Source organism: Felis catus, chromosome E2 (genome assembly GCF_018350175.1).
Source record: "Felis catus isolate Fca126 chromosome E2, F.catus_Fca126_mat1.0, whole genome shotgun sequence".
NCBI lineage: Eukaryota > Metazoa > Chordata > Mammalia > Carnivora > Felidae > Felis > Felis catus.
The window spans coordinates 33,546,376-33,563,725 of record NC_058382.1 but is presented as its reverse complement, the minus strand read 5'-3'; the positions used below and the strand labels follow the sequence as shown (position 1 = coordinate 33,563,725).

Genomic DNA, 17,350 nt, shown 5'->3' with positions numbered 1-17,350 from the left:
CCCGTGGGCGCCTTTGGCCACACCTGCACGGAGCGCCCACGTGCCCGTGTGTCCTGAGCCCTCTGCGGTGCTTCTGCTTCTCCGAACTCTCCAGGGGAGCACTCTAATTGCATCCACGTGAGAGGCAGGGCTGAAGGAACAGGCCCAGAGAGGCCGACCCGGCCCGGCGTCCGCTCCCAGGCCGCCCTCCTGGCCACTGGGCCTGCCAGTGGAGGTGTGGGGTGGCCCTGTGGTGGCCGGTGGAGAGGGGGGGCCGGACAGCCGCTTGACGGGCCTCCTCCCCGATGCAGGGAGCCTCTGCCCCTCTGTCCGGGGACAGGTGTCTTTTCCACGGGCTGGTGCCAAGTGACCGCAGGAAGGTGCCCGGGAAGCTGTGTGTTTCTGTGTGTGTGTGTGTGTGTGTGTGTGTGTGTCCCAGAGCGTCCCTCGTCCCTCACGCGAGGCCTTTGGGTTTTGTAGGCGTTTCCTGAACAGAAGTTCTGAAGTCGACTCGGCCTCGGAGCGCTGCCCCTCGGCAGAAGGCACAGCCTCTGACCCCGTGACCCTGCGTCGGAGGATGCTGGCCGCGGCCGCCGAACGGAGGCTCCAGAAGCAGCAGGCGTCCTAGCGCCTCCTCGCCTTCCGCCGCTGCCGCCCCCGAGCCGCGCGCCGCCACAGAGGCCCGGCCCCGCTTCTGCCGCCGCCGGAGGAGGGGTCGGCTGCGCTGCCGCTGTATAAAGCATGTGGTCTTAATAGTGTTTGGACAGCTGACAAACTTAATCCTTTTTTGTAATACTTTCTATGTGACATTTCTCTTCCCGTTAGAAACACTGCACATTTTAACTCTAGGCATGATCTCTTCTGGCGTCGACCGGACTTCTTAGGGGGCGGGGCAGCCGAGAGGAAGAGGGCAGCCAGGAAACCCTGAAGCAGGCTGCTCCGACTACTGGGTTACTGCTGCTTGTGGAGGTCACAGCAGACGCTGGTGTCTTTAGCCCCAAGTCTGGCAGGAAGGTGAGGGGGGGGGGGGCAGGATTCATAAACAGCCGCGCGGAGATGTGCAGCGTGAGCCCGACTCCACCGCCGGGTGGTTTCTGTCGTCAAGCTGCTGTTCTCGCTTGGGCGGCATTCAGAACGCAACGGAGGCCAGACGAGCGGGGCCAGAGCCCTGGGGTGGCGGGGGCATCTCGGAAAAGTGACTCCTGATTTGCTACGTAGAGCAGAGGAGGGGAAAGCCTGGGGCTGCGGAGCGTGAGGAGGTGACCTGTCGTGTCCCAGGACATCGGGGACTGACTGCCGAGCTCCAGTCTGAAGTTGGCTTTGTTTCCGTGACCACTGGTGCTCCTGCGGCTCACGAGTACCTCTGAGAGTCTGTCCCCTCTCTGTGTTCCAGACCTGGGGAAGGCCAGCCCCGAAAGGACTGAGCAGCAGAGCTTTGGTTTATGGTTCTAGTTCCTTGGTCAAGTCAGTTAGGCAATGCCAGGGGCTGTGGGTTTGGTCCTTTATAGAAAAGGAGAGCCTTACAAACTGAGCAAGTCACTGTTAGAGGGCTTTCTTGAAGACGTAAGAGATCTTTTTTATCTTTCTTCCCCAGAGCCCTTCATTTTCATGACTTTGCTCCTGTTGGTTTAATTAAACATAGAAAGGTAAGATGCTGAATCCATCTGCCTCGGAGCGGACCCAGGTCCTGAACCTGTTCAAATTCTTCCCACATTTAACTTTCAGGATTTGAAACACGCAATCGTAGGCTACATAGTTCAGTTTTATGTTCTGTTGGATTTTTTTTTTTTTTTTAATGTTTGAAAGCATAGTTTTATGGTAGTCCTTCGAGGAAGAATCCAGTATTATCTAAAATGATTGGCTAAGTTAAATGTATTTTACATAACTGAACGTTTTCGGAATGTTGAAACGTAATTGAAGAGAACAATGGGTAAATGTTTAGGCCGAGATAATTTATTTGAATAAATCTTTCAAAAGCCTTACCTTGAAATGCTGTTAGTAAATTTCTGTGATTTTTAAAAAAAAAATGGTTTTGTTTTGCTGAGAGCATAGCTATTTGTTTTTATTGTAAAACAATAATAATAATAAAAAGCAAACTCTTCTAGTGTGCTGTGTGTGGCTGGACGCTAAGGCAGTTTTCATCAGAGGTGCCAAAGTTAGACCGCACTTTGATTCTCTGTGTACCGTTTTTGGAGAGTTTTTCCCATCCTTACACCTTGCAGGTGGCACACATTAACGATGACCCTAATTCCACGTGTTCTTAGTTGGAGACGTGTGGAAAGAGAGAATGGTTGAGACACGGTAGAGGGTCCTAGGACCTTGGAATATAGCAACATGACCGTGATCAAGGCGGAGACCTGCCTTCCATAGCTTAAAATGACCCAAGAAGAGCAGTCCTAAATTCACCCATAGGTTTTGCAATTGGACAGCAAAGGATCCTGGGCCCCATACAGTCTCTCGGTTTTTGTCGCTTCTTGGGGGCATCTGGGACAGATGCTAAGGGCTGTGGCGGGAGGCCAGGCCAGGGTCTTGTTACATTGGGTGGGGTCCCATCCCCAGCCCATTATATCTTCCGTGTCCTGGCTGCCCCCGGGCTCAGGGCGCCTGCCCTGTGCTCAGCCACCCTCGTTTGTTTTGGAGCTGAGGGCAGGCTGCTGTTTCAGGCTTGTCGGCTGAGAACAAGGCGCCTGACCGGGCGGTGTGGTGAGCGCTGGTTGGGTTGCCCTTGCCCTCTGCCCTCTTCTGCCCTCTCTGGGCTCATCTGCAAGTGGTCTGTGTTGCTCCCTCCATTGTCCTGCAGGCCTTGTTTTGTTGACATCTTAGTTTCTCCTCAGTAGCCCCCCCGCTCCCGAAGTTTGAGGCTCGTCCAAACCACAGAACAGTGGTCCTTGTGAATGTCTTGTGCGGCTCTAAATCCGAGGTGTCCAGGTGGCTGCTTGGACCTAATTTCCCTCCCACTGGAGCGGTATAGACAATGTGTGCTCTCTTATCTTTAGCCAGCAGATGTCCCCTCGGGGGTGGAAAGCAAGCCGAGCGCTGAAGTGGGGAGCCAGGCCCTGCTGCCGAGCTTGTCCAGGAGTAACCGCCCGCCTGCGTGGAAGGCCCTTCATCACCTGGAAGCCTCTGTCTCTCATCTCATCGCCCCTGCTCCTGTTAGGTTAGAAGTGGTTCCAACCCGACTGCACATTAGAAACACTCCTGGAGCTTCTAGAAGCCGTGATGCAGGAGTTCTGCCTCCATGTTCCTTGTTCTAATTGAATTGGTCTTTCCCTGCACTCTTTGCTCCCGAATGCTTCCTGACTTCCATTTTAAGGGAGATAAGGCAAAGATACCTGTTGGTTTTACCTACAAAACTCACTCGAAAGGAAAGACCACTAGAAGATGGCCCGTTTTTAGGGGAAATTCAGGTAGAGAAAGTCCTGGTGTCCTTTGACTTCCGTCTCTGTCCTGGTTTGCCCCCTTGACCGGTGTCCTGTCAGGTTTGTGGCCACGATGGCAACCTTGCCGTGACGGAAGATGGTGGTGGGCAGCCCCCTGCGGATAGGTCGGGGGTGAGGGTTGCGGGTGGAAAAAGCACTGGAAGGGAGGCTGGGCCCCGGCGGAGGAAGGCCTAGGGTGCCCGGTCAGTTCTTGCACACAGCCTCTTGTGAGTCCAGGCTGTCTGCAACAGGCCTGTCCTGCCACCCCCACTAAATCTGAAACACCCTTTGGGGTGCCAGCAAGAGCGCCTCCCTGGCTGGCAACTGCCGTTTGTTGGTGCGTGGAGAGGAGTGCGACGAGCTGACCTCTTCCCGGCCCTCCCGTCTCCCTGGATGGCTGTAGCACCACCGACTGCTTGGCTGACAAGCGATCCTTGTGTGGACACCACACAGGGACTCTGTTGGGCTGTGTCCCCTCTAGGTCGCAGCCTCGAGCACTTGGCTGGTTATTCCAGCCAAAACCTGGTAAGCTTAGGGGAGAGGTGGTGGGGCCTGCAGCCTGGAGGAGAGGGGAATCAGGCTCCCGGTGCCAGGCTGTGCGGACCTCAGGCGCCCTGTGCGATTCGCCTGTGGTGGGTGCCCCGTATCCGGGCACAGGAGGGGAGATTTTTAAAGATGTCCGAGTGGATGGGTGTGGCCCCTCGGGTGCAGAAGGCCCAGGCAACTTGGCCTCATTCTTAGGACCACCCATCCCCCCCTGTTGCAGAACCACTGGTTCAGAAGAAACAAGTTCCTGTCTTAGCGGGAGGTTTGGGATTACCTGCCATTTATTTCCATTTATTTCCCCCACCATTTATTTCCATTTATTTCCCCCACCATTTATTTCCCATTTCAGCCCTCAATTCCACCCTCCTCCCGAACCAGCTAGGTGAGGAGGAGCCGGGGCCAGGAGGAAGAGGGCATCCACAGGTGGGCATGGCCGATCGCTGGGCCCTCCTTGCTCCTAGGTGGCTGTGCTCAGCTGGCTCCCCTTGGCGGCCGCACTGAGGGGGGAGGTGGATATGGAGAAGGTCTGGGTTTTGGGGGGGGAGGGAGGGGTAATGGGGGTGGGGGGAAGGTCCTTATCTGGTACCTACAGCCCCACCCACCAGCCTCTCCAGTGTCTGTGGCCCAGTCAAGCCCTTCCTTCCCCTCCTGTCAGAATGAAGCCCGAGGGTGAGAGACTCAGAATACAGACAAACATTCTCTTTATTGAGCTACACATGAATTTTCCATTAGTCAGAGAAGTAGACTGGCAGTGTGTAAGATATCACAGAAACCTCACCGATTGGGAATAGAAAGGCTTAGAAAGACCCGTGGGCTTTTTTTTTTTTTTTCTTTTTTCCTTTTTTTTCAAGTTTTTTTTTTTTTCCATATTTTTGATTTTTTGTGTGTGTTTTGCCTTTTCACCTCCTCTTTATCTGAAATGGCCGTGACTGGTCTTCTTCAGCAAATAGTAAGTCTTAAAAGTGACACCGTGAAGAGGTTTGGGGGTTGGATACTAGTCAAAGTAGAAATGACATAGGACTGATCATGAAAACTGGCTTTCGTGTAAACACTACATTCCACCTGTTTTTAAAATTTTTTTTTGTTTTTTTCCATCTCATGGTATTTAAAAATTTTTTTTTGTTTGTTTTTGTTCTTTTTATCTGCAGCACAAACATCCCCACATGAGAAGGAGCGGACACAGGTCACTGGAACAAAGGAAAAGGCGGAGAGGGGCGCACACACAAAGGGAGCATCCCTCTGAGAGACTGAGAAGCAAAAGTGTCAGAGGAAAAAAAAAATCCACAACCCCGTTTCCCAGACTATGAGAGCTGAGCCGGTAGGTGATACATCGTGCTCTTTGGGACACAAATAAAACCAAAAATGGAAACGATAACGAAAAATCATAAAGGGAATCTGTAGAAAGGAGGTTGTGGGAAAATTGTTGTCTGTAAGGGCTCTATTTATATACGTTTGTTCGGTACTCTTTGGCAGCTACTGGCCAGTCAGAGCTGTGCTTTTCCTATGCAAACCTGGAGGGAGCAGGTGGTGGGCAGGGCATGGGGGTGGGGGGCTCCCTGGGAAGCGCCACCTGAACACGCTCCCCTGGGACCCAAGCCCCCAGGAGGGGTGGCTCTGCGGGTGCACTGGGGGCCCCTCTATGCTGGGGATAGAGGTGGCAGGCAGGGGTAGGGGGGGCGCGGTGCGGGTGCAGATGTGTATGCTGCTTTATTTCCAAAAAAAGAAAAGAAAAGAAAAGAAAAAAAAGACAAATATGGATGAAATGGTGAGTTTTCCTTTTTCCTTTTTTTTTTTTTTAAGCTACAAAGCACATGAGAAATGTTCTTTTCTTTTTTCCTTTCAAATTCTAAATGTAAAGACTCAACTAAAACCAGATTCTACAGCATTCTACAGAAATACACAGCCGTCAGTCACTCTGGGGTCGTAGGTTGGACAGGGGCTTGATACAGAAAGGCTGTGTCTTACAAAGGCCAAAAGGTCATGCTACCAGGAGATCAACGTCAACAGCAAAGAGTCCGTGAAGCAGTCTGTAGAGAGAGAGATAAGGGGGTCCAGTCTGACCATTTTCTTTGATTTTAAAAACCAACCAACCAACCAAAACAAAAACAAAAACAAAAACAAAAACCCTAGAATGCTTTTTAATAATGTTGGGGTAGGGCAAGACAGGGCCACATTGCAGCAGGTATTAAGAACCCCAAGGAAGCCCAGCCCAGGCCCAGGCCCCCTGGGAGGCCTTACCCCGCAGGCCTCTGACTCAGGTCAGGCCTCCATATCGGGCCATCCCCTGCTCCCTACGAGGAGAGCCCTTCTCAAGGGGGCTGGCTTCAACTCTGCAGGCAAATTTCAGCCATGGTTTCAGTGTCCCCTCCCCTCAGCTGCTTCTAGAAAGCAGGCCAAGTCTCCCATTCTCCGACTCTCTCGCCTTGTTAATATGAATAAAGAAAACTCAGGAGACGGTGGGTTGGTGGGAGCAATGATTCTTCTAAATTCTTGAGATTAACAACCACCGCCACCCAAAAGAGAAGCATCCTTAGTTTTTCTGTTGTTGGGAGTATAGGGTAGGGAGATGCCTAGGGCGTTGGCCATTTTTTGAAGGGCTTTGGAATTTGCCCAGGAGCAGGACAGAACTGAGAACGCAGCCTCAGCGGGTGGAAGCAGAGAAGCCAGACTAATGGCAGGCCTTTCTCTGCCCTCCCCCTGCTCACAGAAATGGGTCTCAGAGTAAAATCTCGTGGCTGTTCTGGAAAGGGATGGACCCCCATCACGACGTGTGTGCGAGAGCGTGTGCACGCTTTAACGTGCCTGTTCACGTGCTGTCCCAGAAAACCCCTGATGGTCTATGGGATGGTGGTCAGTTCTGTCCGAAGCTCGCTCTAATACAAACTAAAAAGAATTTTTAATATATATCTGTATATATATAAGGTCTTGTTATACCTTTTTAAAGTTTATTTACCAACTTGCATTTGTTAGTGGGGTGTGTGTGTGTGTGTGTGTGTGTACGCGCAAGCTTTTCTGAGTGCCGGAATCATTACCAAATAGGTTGCTATACAGGACAAGAGGTCAGTACAAGCCGCAGCCCCGGAGGTTGTTGGCAATGATGATGTCGGTGACAGCGTCGAATACCACCTGGATATTATTCGTGTCTGTGGCACAAGTCATGTGACAATAAATTTCTTTGTTGGGTGAGCGGTTTTTGCTTTCAAATTGTGCTTGGATGTAGGCGGCCGCGTCCTCATAGGTGTTGGGGCCTGCAACAAGACAGAACAGGGCAGGGGCCCTGGTGAGTGCCGCGGTGGTGCAGGCTGGGATCACAGGCAGAGAAGTGGGTCACGGGTTGTCCAGGAAGCAGGACGAGACGGGGTCCTTACCCCAAGGCGTGGCCGCGTTTTACATTAAAGACCACGTCAGCTTAGCGTTCGCCTGGCTCTTGCCTTATTAAGGCCGTTTACTGGATGTACCCAGGAGCCCTGTGGAGGCGAGGGCCACAGGTCACCTCTTTGGCTTTCTGGATGAGCACACCGAGGCTGGGGCCCTGGGGCTGACAGTCACAACACTCACCCGTGATCTAAACCAGTCCCGCTACTTCTGACAAACAAGACAGTGAAGTCTGATAGAAGAGCTCCCTGAAGGGTGGTGACCCAGGGCTCCCGGGGTCCTGGCCGTGCCTCCTTTCTCCAGGGCTTTCTCTCCCGAGAGGCGTCCTGGCGGGGCTGGGATGTGGGAACAGTGGTATCCCCTGGGTGGGAAGTTTAAGGGGGCTTGCAGTGCGTAACTGGGCCTCACTGCCCTCCACAGTCCCTTGGCCATCCCCTTGATCCTGGCTGGGGCCCGGCAGGGATTTCTGTGGTAACGTAAGGACAGTTGTCCACCCAGCTACAACCCAAACCTTTGTGGCTCCACCCTGTAGACAACTTTGAATTATCACGAAACGTGGACCAACACCGAACTGCCTAAAACCCGTTTAAGGAAGATGCCCCACTTTCATCAGTGCAGCCAGGATCTGGCCAGCACGGAAATGATCTGATCTTATTTTGAGGGTGTGGGATGAGACCCTCCCCTCCCACCTTGGTCTGCCCTGCCCCATTCTCCAGCTGGGGGGTGTGCGCCGCAGGGGCGGACCGGGGCTTGGGAGTCCTGTGGCCAGATTAGCAAATAGGAGGGGTCAGAGGTAAGGGGCTGGGGATGTCTGGGACGTGGGGGTCAGGGCAGAGACCGCTCTTCAACCCCACTATCGGCAGGGCACCAAAGGCAAAAGGCGCGGCTGTAGCAAAGACATCAAGTTAGTGAACACAGCACCAGGGTGGACCCCATCAGCACCGATGGAGGTGAGAACCCCCAAGGGGCCCCACCCAGATGGGGGGGGATGCCCAGCTGTGGCTTCGTAGCATCTGCTGAGATGGCACCTCGCACAGTCCGGCCGTCCCTTCGAGCCTGCCTCGGACACGCAGCCCCCACCAGCCCCGCCCCCCCTTCTGGCTTGTCCCACAGGCCTTGGCAGTTCATGGCACCGCTGCATCATTGACCATTTGTCATCCATCATGGTGGTGTGTGAACTCAAACTGGATTCTCTGGAGGCCCTGGAAAACTCAGATGTTTCTGGATTCCAGAGGCTGACTTTCTTCTGGGGGCACCGAGAGCCCCATGCTCCGCAGCACCAAGACTGACCACTCTTCGGACCATGTCCCAGGTTGGGGTCCCACAGGGCGGGCCCCTGGGGACGAGGGAGGGTCTTAGGGTTGTGCCTGCCCCCTGAGAAGGTGGCACTGGCCTGAGAAGGCCTGCTGGGGCTTGTGGCTACCAAGCCCCTCTCCGGTCACCACAACTTTCTAAAGACCCGAATCAGTCCCGATGGACCTTAAGCTGAGGCTGCGAGAGACTGGCCAGACTGGCCACAGGCAGGGCCCCCCTCGGCCCGGGCCCTTCCGGTTCGTCCCATGCCCGCCCCCCAGACTCCCTCTAGCCTCCGCGACCGGTTCCCCCTCTCTTGGTTTTCATCCTCTGAGTAACACTACTGACAGTGGCAAGTGGGCTTGGCGCCCAGCTCCGCTCCATCTATCCGCATGGCCGCCCTCGGCGCTAGGCGTTCTTGTTACCCGCTGTGGTGCCCAGATGAAAGGCGGGGCACAGGTGGTCAACCTGCCCACAGCTGCGGGCGGTCTGGCCCCAGGAGCTGCTGGGGACTCAGCCTGCACCCCGCCTACAGGGGACTGCGCTGCAGACGTCTGTCAGACGGAGCCCGCACCCCTTCCTTCCCCAGGCACCCTGGGCTGGGCCCCTGCAGGTTCCCAAGCGGTGTGGGGTATCAGTGAGGAGATGGGCTGTGCTCCGAACAAGCTGATGGGCCCTCCTCCCCACGCAAGAGTGAGCTGACTCTTCCTCACAGTAGAGATGGATGGAGGGGCCGGCATTCATCTCTTCTGGAATCTGGCTGGGTTCGGGGACCCGGCTAGCCCTGGGAGCCGAGTCGATGCCCCTGTCTCTCTCCAGGGTCGTCAGTTCGTGCGTTCCTGGCTGAGCCAACTTGTGACACATCCTCCTCTGTCGCCACCCCAGGGGCCCCTGGGAGCTTCCCAGTCCCCGGAGGGATGGTATGCCATCAGCACCGATCCGGCCTTTAGCAGCGGCCCAGAGCTCGGCGAGAGACAGCCAGACACCTCCCCACCCCTTCAGAAAGAGCTTCTTCGTGGGGATCTGTGATGCCTCCTCCTGGGAGCCCCAAGAGAGGGAAGGTGCGTTCCCCAGAGAAGGCGGAAGAAGGCAGGCAGGGACGGAGGCGGCTTGCAGAGAGCCAGAGTGCTTTGATTTGGGGAAAGGGCCAGGGGCGTAGGAAGAGGGGGACGGCAGCTATGGGGGAGGGGACGGAGAGGGGGACGGGTGTGGTGGGCGAGGGGTGGAAGGACCTGGCTGGGCACAGTGCACCCAAGCAGGTAGGGGCTGAAAAGCAGCCCGGGCCCCCTCCCAGACCACGAGTTCACCCTTTCTAGTTCATGGCAAGGTGCTGTGTGGCCCAGTAGCCTCCCAGCGCGGGGGCAAGGGGAGGCCACCGGTGAGACTGGGGAAGGCAGGAGAGCTTTCCTAGAGGGTGAGCACAAGACGTAAGGGGAAGCCTGTGGTCCTGTCCTGCCTCCTGATTCCTGTCAAGTCGCTCTCGAGTCACTCGATGGCAACACAAATGGGTCAGGTGGGGGTCCATTTCCCACCACGCCCAGGGCTGTGTCCCGGGAAGAGCCAAACAGGCCCCCACCCTGCTGGGTTTCTCTGCACCCTGCCCGACTGGGGCAGAGGTGCCCGCGTGCCAGGGCCGGCGGGGGCTGGCCAGGAGCCTGTCCCCGAGCCCACGGGGCAGCCGGGCTCTGGTTCGTGGCTCTGGAAGAGCCCAGGTCCCTGGTGGAGGCAGGACCTCCCCGACACCCACCTGTGTATTCAGGAAAGCAGATGGTCAAAGGTGACTTCTTGATCTTCTCACCAAAGAGATCTTTCTTGTTGAGGAAGAGAATGATGGAGGTATCGATGAAGAACTTGTTGTTACAGATGGAGTCGAAGAGCATGAGAGACTCGTGCATGCGGTTCTGTAGCCCCAGCGGGGGGAAAGAGAGCCAGACAGACAGTGGGAGGGACAGACATGGAGACAGGGAAAGAGAAGAAGAGAGTTAGGTTTGAGAGAGAAGAACAGGGCTGCCCAGCAGCTCAGGTGGGGCTCCTGTGCCCCCACGGCTCCTCCGAAGGCGACAGTAGTCCCGTGACCCGTCACAGCACAGGGCTGCTCAGTTCGGCGTTCAGGGCACCCGACACCATCATTTCGGGGCTAATGGCAGAGACCGGGCTGGGAGCAGCCGTGGCTCCCCGGGTGGGGCCGAGGACAGGGCGACATGGACTCTCCCCATCGCACGGTCCCCCGCCACGGAAGGGTCTGCCTGCGTGGGTGGGAGTGTGTTGGTCGGGGGAGGCGGTGCTGGACTGGGGCCCGAGAGCAGGGCTTCGGCACTTCCCGTCCAGGTGTTTCCTCTGGGGCCCAATCTGTGGGTGGAGACGGTGACTCTCCACCCCTCCTGTGGATGGAGGGGAGGTCATGCCAGGCTCCTGCCAGCATCCTCGGGGGCCACCTCTCTGGGGAGATGCTCCTGCCCGGGCTGCTTCCTGGGAGGCTTCTGGGGGACCACACTTCCTCTGGCCGGGGCAAACTCAGCCATGTCTGACCCTGCAAGCAGTTTGAAGCAATGCAGACACAAAGGACTGCCTTGCACACAGAAGTCCATTTAGCAAGCGAGTGACCACCGTGGGCACTCCAAATAAAGCAGAACCTGAGGGGGAATAGCCTTTTGCCCCGGGCAAGCACTGACTTGTGCTGCGCAGGACCAGGCACACAGACTTGGGTCATGTTTCTTGGGAATGCAGGGGAGCATGTCTCTCTGTGAGCAAAGCCATTTCTGCGCGGGAAGGTGGTTCCTCCGTGAAACATACCTTCCCAAGGAAAGGGACAGTCACTCATTTTCCCCTCGGACCCTGTCCCAGCCCTGGAAACTTATCCATCCCACACTCAGCTCCATGGATAACTCCAGCCTACACTGTCCCTCTGTCGTAAGACTGAAACAGGTCATTGCGGAGAGGTGGTGTGGGCATCACTGGGCATTATTCCGTGGGGGAGGAACCCATTCCCGGGGCCTCGCAAGCAGTAAGAGCTGAGTGAGCTTCTGGCTCATTCGCCATGGCCACCTTCCTCTATCAGAGCAGAAGGCAGTGAGGAAGATGGCGGAGTGGCCACCGCTGCTCCCCGGGCCCCACTCTGCCAGAACCCAGCCCAGCACATCACCTGCCTCGTGTTATTTAGCCTCATCAAGCATGAGGGGACATTGAGACGTGACAGAGCTGGGGCCTGGAAGAGCAGAGACGTGTACCCGGCTCTGGGCCAGATCCAGAGCTTACGAAGCGCAATGGTTCGTCCGGCCAGTATGAGCAGTCTACGGCCTTTAGAGGAATAGACAGGAAGAGGGCCACGACCAGCTCTGTGCGCCTCCAGCCGCTCTCCCATGACCGCGTTATTACACCCATGGCCTGTGAGAGTCTCAGCCCCAAACCCTGTGCCGACGGCTAAGGCCAGTCGCTGGAACAAGTTCTCCGCTGCCCCCCGGGAGCCTGCAGTCGACTGGCATGGTTGTACTACCCACTCTGGGAGCTGCAGTGAACGGCCTTGTCCTTCTCTTTGCTGGACCAGTAAACAGCTATGACCTTGTTAGCCTCCTGGCCCCAACCAGCACATTCCATTCTCAGCCCCCCCAAAGTTGGCCTGTCACGTGCACCGTTGCACTCAGGGGTGCTGGCGCCACGGGGCCTGTTCAGAGGAGGACGGGTGGAGGTCGCGTGAACGGAAGCTCCCTGCTGAGGGCTGGGAACACTCAGGCTCGATGTGTCACCTCTGAGGGCAGAGTAGGGACGCTCCACGACCCAAGGACTCAATAGGAAAATGCCTCCTACCACACACAGCTGCCTGGTCCCACAGCTGCTCAACCAAGAGCCACAAGCCCGTAGCCAGAGGCCAGTCCCCAGGCCCATTGCACAACAGACCGTCCCGAGCATTGTCTTGGTCTTCAGACACCGGAGGATGTGATGGGGACGTATGCTGGAGGACTCCCAGGACCAGAAGGGATTCCCAGGGTGAACTGAACCGAGGAGGGACTGCGTCCGTTTAGCACATGGGCCCCTGAGCTTAGGTTCGCAGGAGAAGTGCAGGCCAGCCGCTTGGGCCCCACAGCTCCGCGAGCCTGAGGCTCAGCCCTTCCGCAGCCTCTGCCCAGGGCTGCAGAGTGTGTGCGTATACACCTGCTCTGCCCAGCAGCACCGACCGGATTTGCCTCTGCTGGGCTGCTACGGGGCAGTAGGAACAGCCAGCTCGAGTCCTGCTCTCTGCGAGCTCACAGTCTAGTTGAGGGGACAGGGCACACGCACTGAAAAGGTCTGTGGTCTGGAGAGGCACCGTGCACAGTCGGACCCGGTTTTGCGGGGAGGGTCTCGCGGTGAGCCTTGGAAAAGGGCTGATCCAGGAGACTCAGGGAGAGCAGTGGGGAGGGGAGGCGCCGGCACTGAGCCCCCCTCCCCACGCACACTCCCGACTGCCATCCCTCTGCACGCTGACCGGAACCCCGCACCGAGCCAGGAGCCCTGCCTGTCCTCTCCAGCTTCCCTGGAGAAAACAGATGCTGCAGTACACGCAAAGTGGAGACAGCACCGCTGGGGGAAAGAGAAAGAAGCCAGAGATCACAGCCAGGCAACAGCCACCCACTCCTGTCCGTGGTCACCTTCTCGTCTCCCCCCACCAGCAGCCACAGGAAAGCTCTGTCCGCCCGGCTGCCGCGTCCCCCAGGGCAGCGGTGTGGCCGGCACCAAGCACACTGGGACGGGAAGGTGGGCTCACGACAATCCCAAGAGGTAGGCCGGGTCAGGCCGGTTGCCTGGAAACCTTCTGGCCTCCAGTCGAGAGTGCCCCCTGTGCCAGGCGGCCCACAGTCCTGGCCCTGGGATCGGGCCTGTGCAGGGCACGAGGACATGTGTCATGTGGGTGCACCTGGGGGAAGCTCCTTGGGCCCTGACACAACACACCACACTTGCACTAGAAAAAGCTGGCACTTTTTATTAACGGCAGGTGACTAATAAATACATTACGGTAGCCAATAAATTATTACAATAACTAGAGATTTATTAAACCAACAAGTCACTCTTCTTACAAAATTACAGTTAATACGGGGTGGGCACCGCTGGCAGGGATGGGAGGGGGGACCGCTGTACGCAGAGGGACAGCAGCACCCGGACTCACCTCTGCCTGGGTAGGGGCGGGTGGGGAGGAGGCAGGAGATGAGCAGGAGTGAGTGAGGCCAGGTGGGGGGGGGGGGCAAGAAGGGAGGCAGGGGGCAGGAAAAACTTGCAGAATCAACCCCTGGGGGATGACTGTACATGCCCTCACTCTCAGTGGGGGCCCTGCCTTGTGGGGCTCATGCTGGCGGGAGGGAAGGCCTGGCTAGGGGGGTCCCGGGCTGCCCTGCTGGGGTTCTGCGTGGGGAGGTCCCCCGCCGCTGCTGCCCGCCCTGGGGGAGACTCACCGATGCCCAGCGCAGTCATGGAGGGCCTGGGTGTCCTGGTTCCCACAGCGGGGTGGGGAGCCGGGCTGGGGGAGAGGCGGCTCTGCTTGGGCTCAGCCACCGCGCCTGGGTAGTCGGCGCACACGGCTGTGGGCCCTCAGGCTCAGCTGGGGACGGACGGGAGAGGAAGGGCCAGGGCACGTGGCATCTAAGGCCGCCATGGAAGATGGCCATGGAACCCAGACTGTCACAGCTGATGGCGAGAGACGCAGAGCTGTGCTTTCTCCTCTGGTCAGGGGAGGGGGGTGGGGAGGGTGGAGCCCACGCCCTCCTCAGGCCAAAGGCCACAGGCTCAACTGAGCCCTGACCTGGGCCTCAGGCCCGGCTCCCTCCAGGGAGGCTGGAGAGCCCTGGGGAACCACAGTTCTCAGCGGGAAGGCCCAGACTGGGCTTTTGTGAGGGCAATCGGTGCAGGGCACAGAACTTGCCCACAGGCATCTAAATGGCAGGCACACTTTTCATGGGTTTGGCAAAGGCGTCCCTCCTAGAAATCCAGTTTCCCCTCAGCCTGCTAAATTAGAGCCATTCATAGAGTTTAAGGCATGGTCCTTTGGGGACACGCACGAAGCCACCATGGATGAGAGACACCACCCCGCCCCCCAATGCCTGGTCTCTCACAACATCGTCCCCTTACATCCACACCCACGACGGAGCCAGAACTCATCTGTCACCCTCAGTCATCCCTCCCCATGCTGGAGCCACCAGTAACGACGTGGATGGGAGACGCAGTGGACAAGGAGGGAACTTTGTCCCGGATGGCCTCTCCGTGTGGGCTTCCGTTAGACAGCCGAGGACTCCACGGCAGGCTAGGGTGGGACGGCGAGAGCACTGCGGGCAGCAGCAGGGCAGCCCGGGGCACAGAAGGACAGGAAGGCCCCAGGCAACCTGCCCCTCCAGCCTCCTGGTGCCACAGGGGAGGGTGGGGGCAGCTGGCCGATGGAGAACCCTGGGCCCAGAGGGCCAGTGACTTCCACCTCCAGGGCAATGGCCTTAGAGGTGGGGTTGTCCAAGCACGCCTCCTCTTGGTGGCTGCTTTTGAGTCTGGGGTCACGGGGCAGAGTTAGGGGTGCAGCAGATCACTTCCAGGGGGGGGTGATGCCAGGAAAGACCTGCTACGTCTTCACTGTTGGACAAAATGGCCTCACCGGCCTTGGCTGCTCACGGTAGGACACAGAGACTGTTGGTTCTAGGGGCCTGTCCTCTGCCACGACCCAGCACCTGGTGCAAAGTCCAGCACGCAACAAGGCAAGCAAAGCTGAAGTGGGTTTGGGCTGGTGGGGGGGTTGGTCCCTGCAGCCTGGCTGCCCGGTGACTTCCTACAAGGACGGGGGCAGCAGTAAGTGCGCCGGACGAGGGGTGTAGCTTCCCAGTGGCACGCATCCCTGCAGGCATTTGGCACTAGGGAGGATGCCCTGGGTTTCCTGCGCACCACCCAGAGCTCTGTGCCTACCGGAACCAAGAAGCCCAGAGCTGTTGGCACAGGGCTCTTCCTGGCTCTGGGGCAGCCCAGGGGCTGTAGTGGGAGTCCAGGAACAGAGCCCAGAGTGAGGCCGAGAGCACAGAGGGCTCGAGGAAGGGGTCAGAGGCCTCTTAAGGGGCAGCCCTCTCCCCTACCATGGGCACATCTGACTCCTAGGACCGACTGCCAAACAAGCACACAGGGCCTGCCTAGGGTGTTGGCGTGAGCCCGCTGGAGGCTCCTGGGTATAAGGGAGAGGTATGTTGATTGCCCGAGGCCAGCCAGGGCCTGGGTCACCAAAAGAAGTCACCCCACCCCTTTCTGCTCAAGAATCTCTGCAGCAAAGCCCCTCCAGGGTGTTCTAGGACTCTCTCTCCAGAGAAGTGGGGCGGGGGGTGGGGGAGGTGGGTATGTGTCTGAGCCAGTCTGGGCCTCCCAGGATGGTGGCCCCATCTGTCTTTCCTCCTCTGCCCCTGAGGGCTGGCAGGACACCCACAGCTCTGGACAAACTCTGTTTTCTTCACCGAGACAGAAGGAAGCTGCGCTATTGGCTGCAGGGGCCACATCAGCACCTCCCCGGGGCCTCCTCAACCTCAGAACACGGTGCCTGAGGGGCCCCCCTGCCTGGCCTTGCTGGTTTGAGCGGATTCACTGTGAATCTGAGAAGGGAGAGCGCGACTGACTACTCACGTTCTGGAGCAGTTGCCAGAGACCCAGGTGATGGGAGAAAGTGAACGGGTCATCCTTGAGCCCGCAAGCACTGGGGGTGAGGCCCCATCCCGGTCGACCCCAGAGCTACTTCCCCTCAGCCTCCCCTCCCCTGCCGCCTCCCACCTCCTCCTAGACTTCCTTCCAGGCGTGGGACTCGACCGCTCTGACCATCAACCACGTGCCTTTTGCAATAAGTCAGTCTCAGAAACATTTCCAGACCTACGAGGAGTCAGGGATGGGGGTTCCCCAGAAGGCAATGGGAACCTCCAAAGTGTGCAAGGAGGGATGATGGTCCAGAGAAGAAGGGGCTCGTGCCAGAGGGCCGAGATCCAGGCACAAGGAGGAGGGAGGCACTAGCCGTGGCCTGAGCCCTGGGACCCACACGTGGTTGGGCTGGTCCCACCCTGGCTTTTGGTGACGCAGCCGCACTTGACCAGAAAAGACCCCAGGAGAGGCTGAGCAGTGGCTCCCGCGGCCCCCACCCCAGCCAGCACCCTGCCCCAGAGCCACCCCCACACAGGAGGAGACCCTGGGACTTTGAGTATGAGTCACCAAGTGTAGTGCATACCCATTCTGGGCCAAATGGTGGCCTTGGCCCCCACACCCCTCTCCCCAGGACAGAACTCTCAGAGATAAAGCGGAGGCCAGTGGTGCGGGCACTCGGCACCCCGGCCCAGGCCCTGTGTTACCACGCCTTCTGATGTCCAGGGGAGGGGCGGCTGGTGGAGGGTGTTTCCTCCTCCTTCCTCAGTGCCAGTGGCTGGCGCTTCTTTGTCAAGTGCAGAGAGCGGTCTGAGAGGCGACGGAGCTCTGGTCCTAGGGGTGGGGTGGGGTGGCAGTCCAGGCAGGGAGGCGGGCAGCTGGTCGGTGAGGCTGGGGCTCAGTAGAGGCCACAGCCCCGCAGGTTTTTGGCGATGATGACGTCCGTCACGGCGTCAAAGACAAACTGGATGTTGTTGGTGTCAGTGGCACAGGTGACGTGGGTATAGATCTCCTTGTGGGCTGACTTGTTCTTGCTCTCGTACTGGGCCTGGATGTAAGCCACGGCCTCTGTGAAGGCACTGGGGCCTGCAGGAGAGACCAGGTGCGGAGCTGGTGAGTCGAGG

General features: G+C 57.9%; 2 protein-coding genes and 1 long non-coding RNA gene across 7 annotated transcripts in view; 2 read left to right on the top strand and 1 right to left on the bottom strand.

The window, feature by feature from the left end:
- AMFR (autocrine motility factor receptor) overlaps positions 1–1,969 on the top strand; it is a 43,802-nt gene extending 41,833 nt beyond the window's left edge. For both annotated transcript variants that reach the window (XM_023246140.2, XM_045045426.1), the window contains exon 14: positions 460–1,969. In XM_023246140.2, the coding sequence (XP_023101908.1) occupies positions 460–607 (148 nt within the window). In that variant the 3' untranslated portion in view covers positions 608–1,969. The remainder of the gene's footprint in view (positions 1–459) is intronic.
- Positions 1,970–4,628: 2,659 nt separating this feature from the next.
- GNAO1 (G protein subunit alpha o1) overlaps positions 4,629–17,350 on the bottom strand; it is a 170,599-nt gene continuing 157,877 nt past the window's right edge. The window contains exons 7-9 of one of the 3 annotated variants that reach the window (XM_011290156.4): positions 10,360–10,513; positions 6,977–7,192; positions 4,629–5,971 (exon numbers count right to left, since the gene is read on the bottom strand). In XM_011290156.4, the coding sequence (XP_011288458.1) occupies positions 7,005–7,192; positions 10,360–10,513 (342 nt within the window). In that variant the 3' untranslated portion in view covers positions 4,629–5,971; positions 6,977–7,004. Of the gene's footprint in view, positions 7,193–10,359; positions 10,514–13,543; positions 17,313–17,350 lie in introns of those variants that run through there. The other 2 variants (XM_011290155.4, XM_011290154.4) reach the window with 2 other exon arrangements.
- LOC123382162 lies at positions 7,191–13,631 on the top strand. 2 transcript variants are annotated; one of them, XR_006590118.1, is made up of 3 exons: positions 7,191–8,269; positions 8,433–8,631; positions 9,432–13,631. It is a non-coding gene; the product is annotated as an uncharacterized LOC123382162 (long non-coding RNA). The 2 variants fall into 2 exon arrangements; XR_006590117.1 differs by having other exon boundaries at positions 7,191–8,631.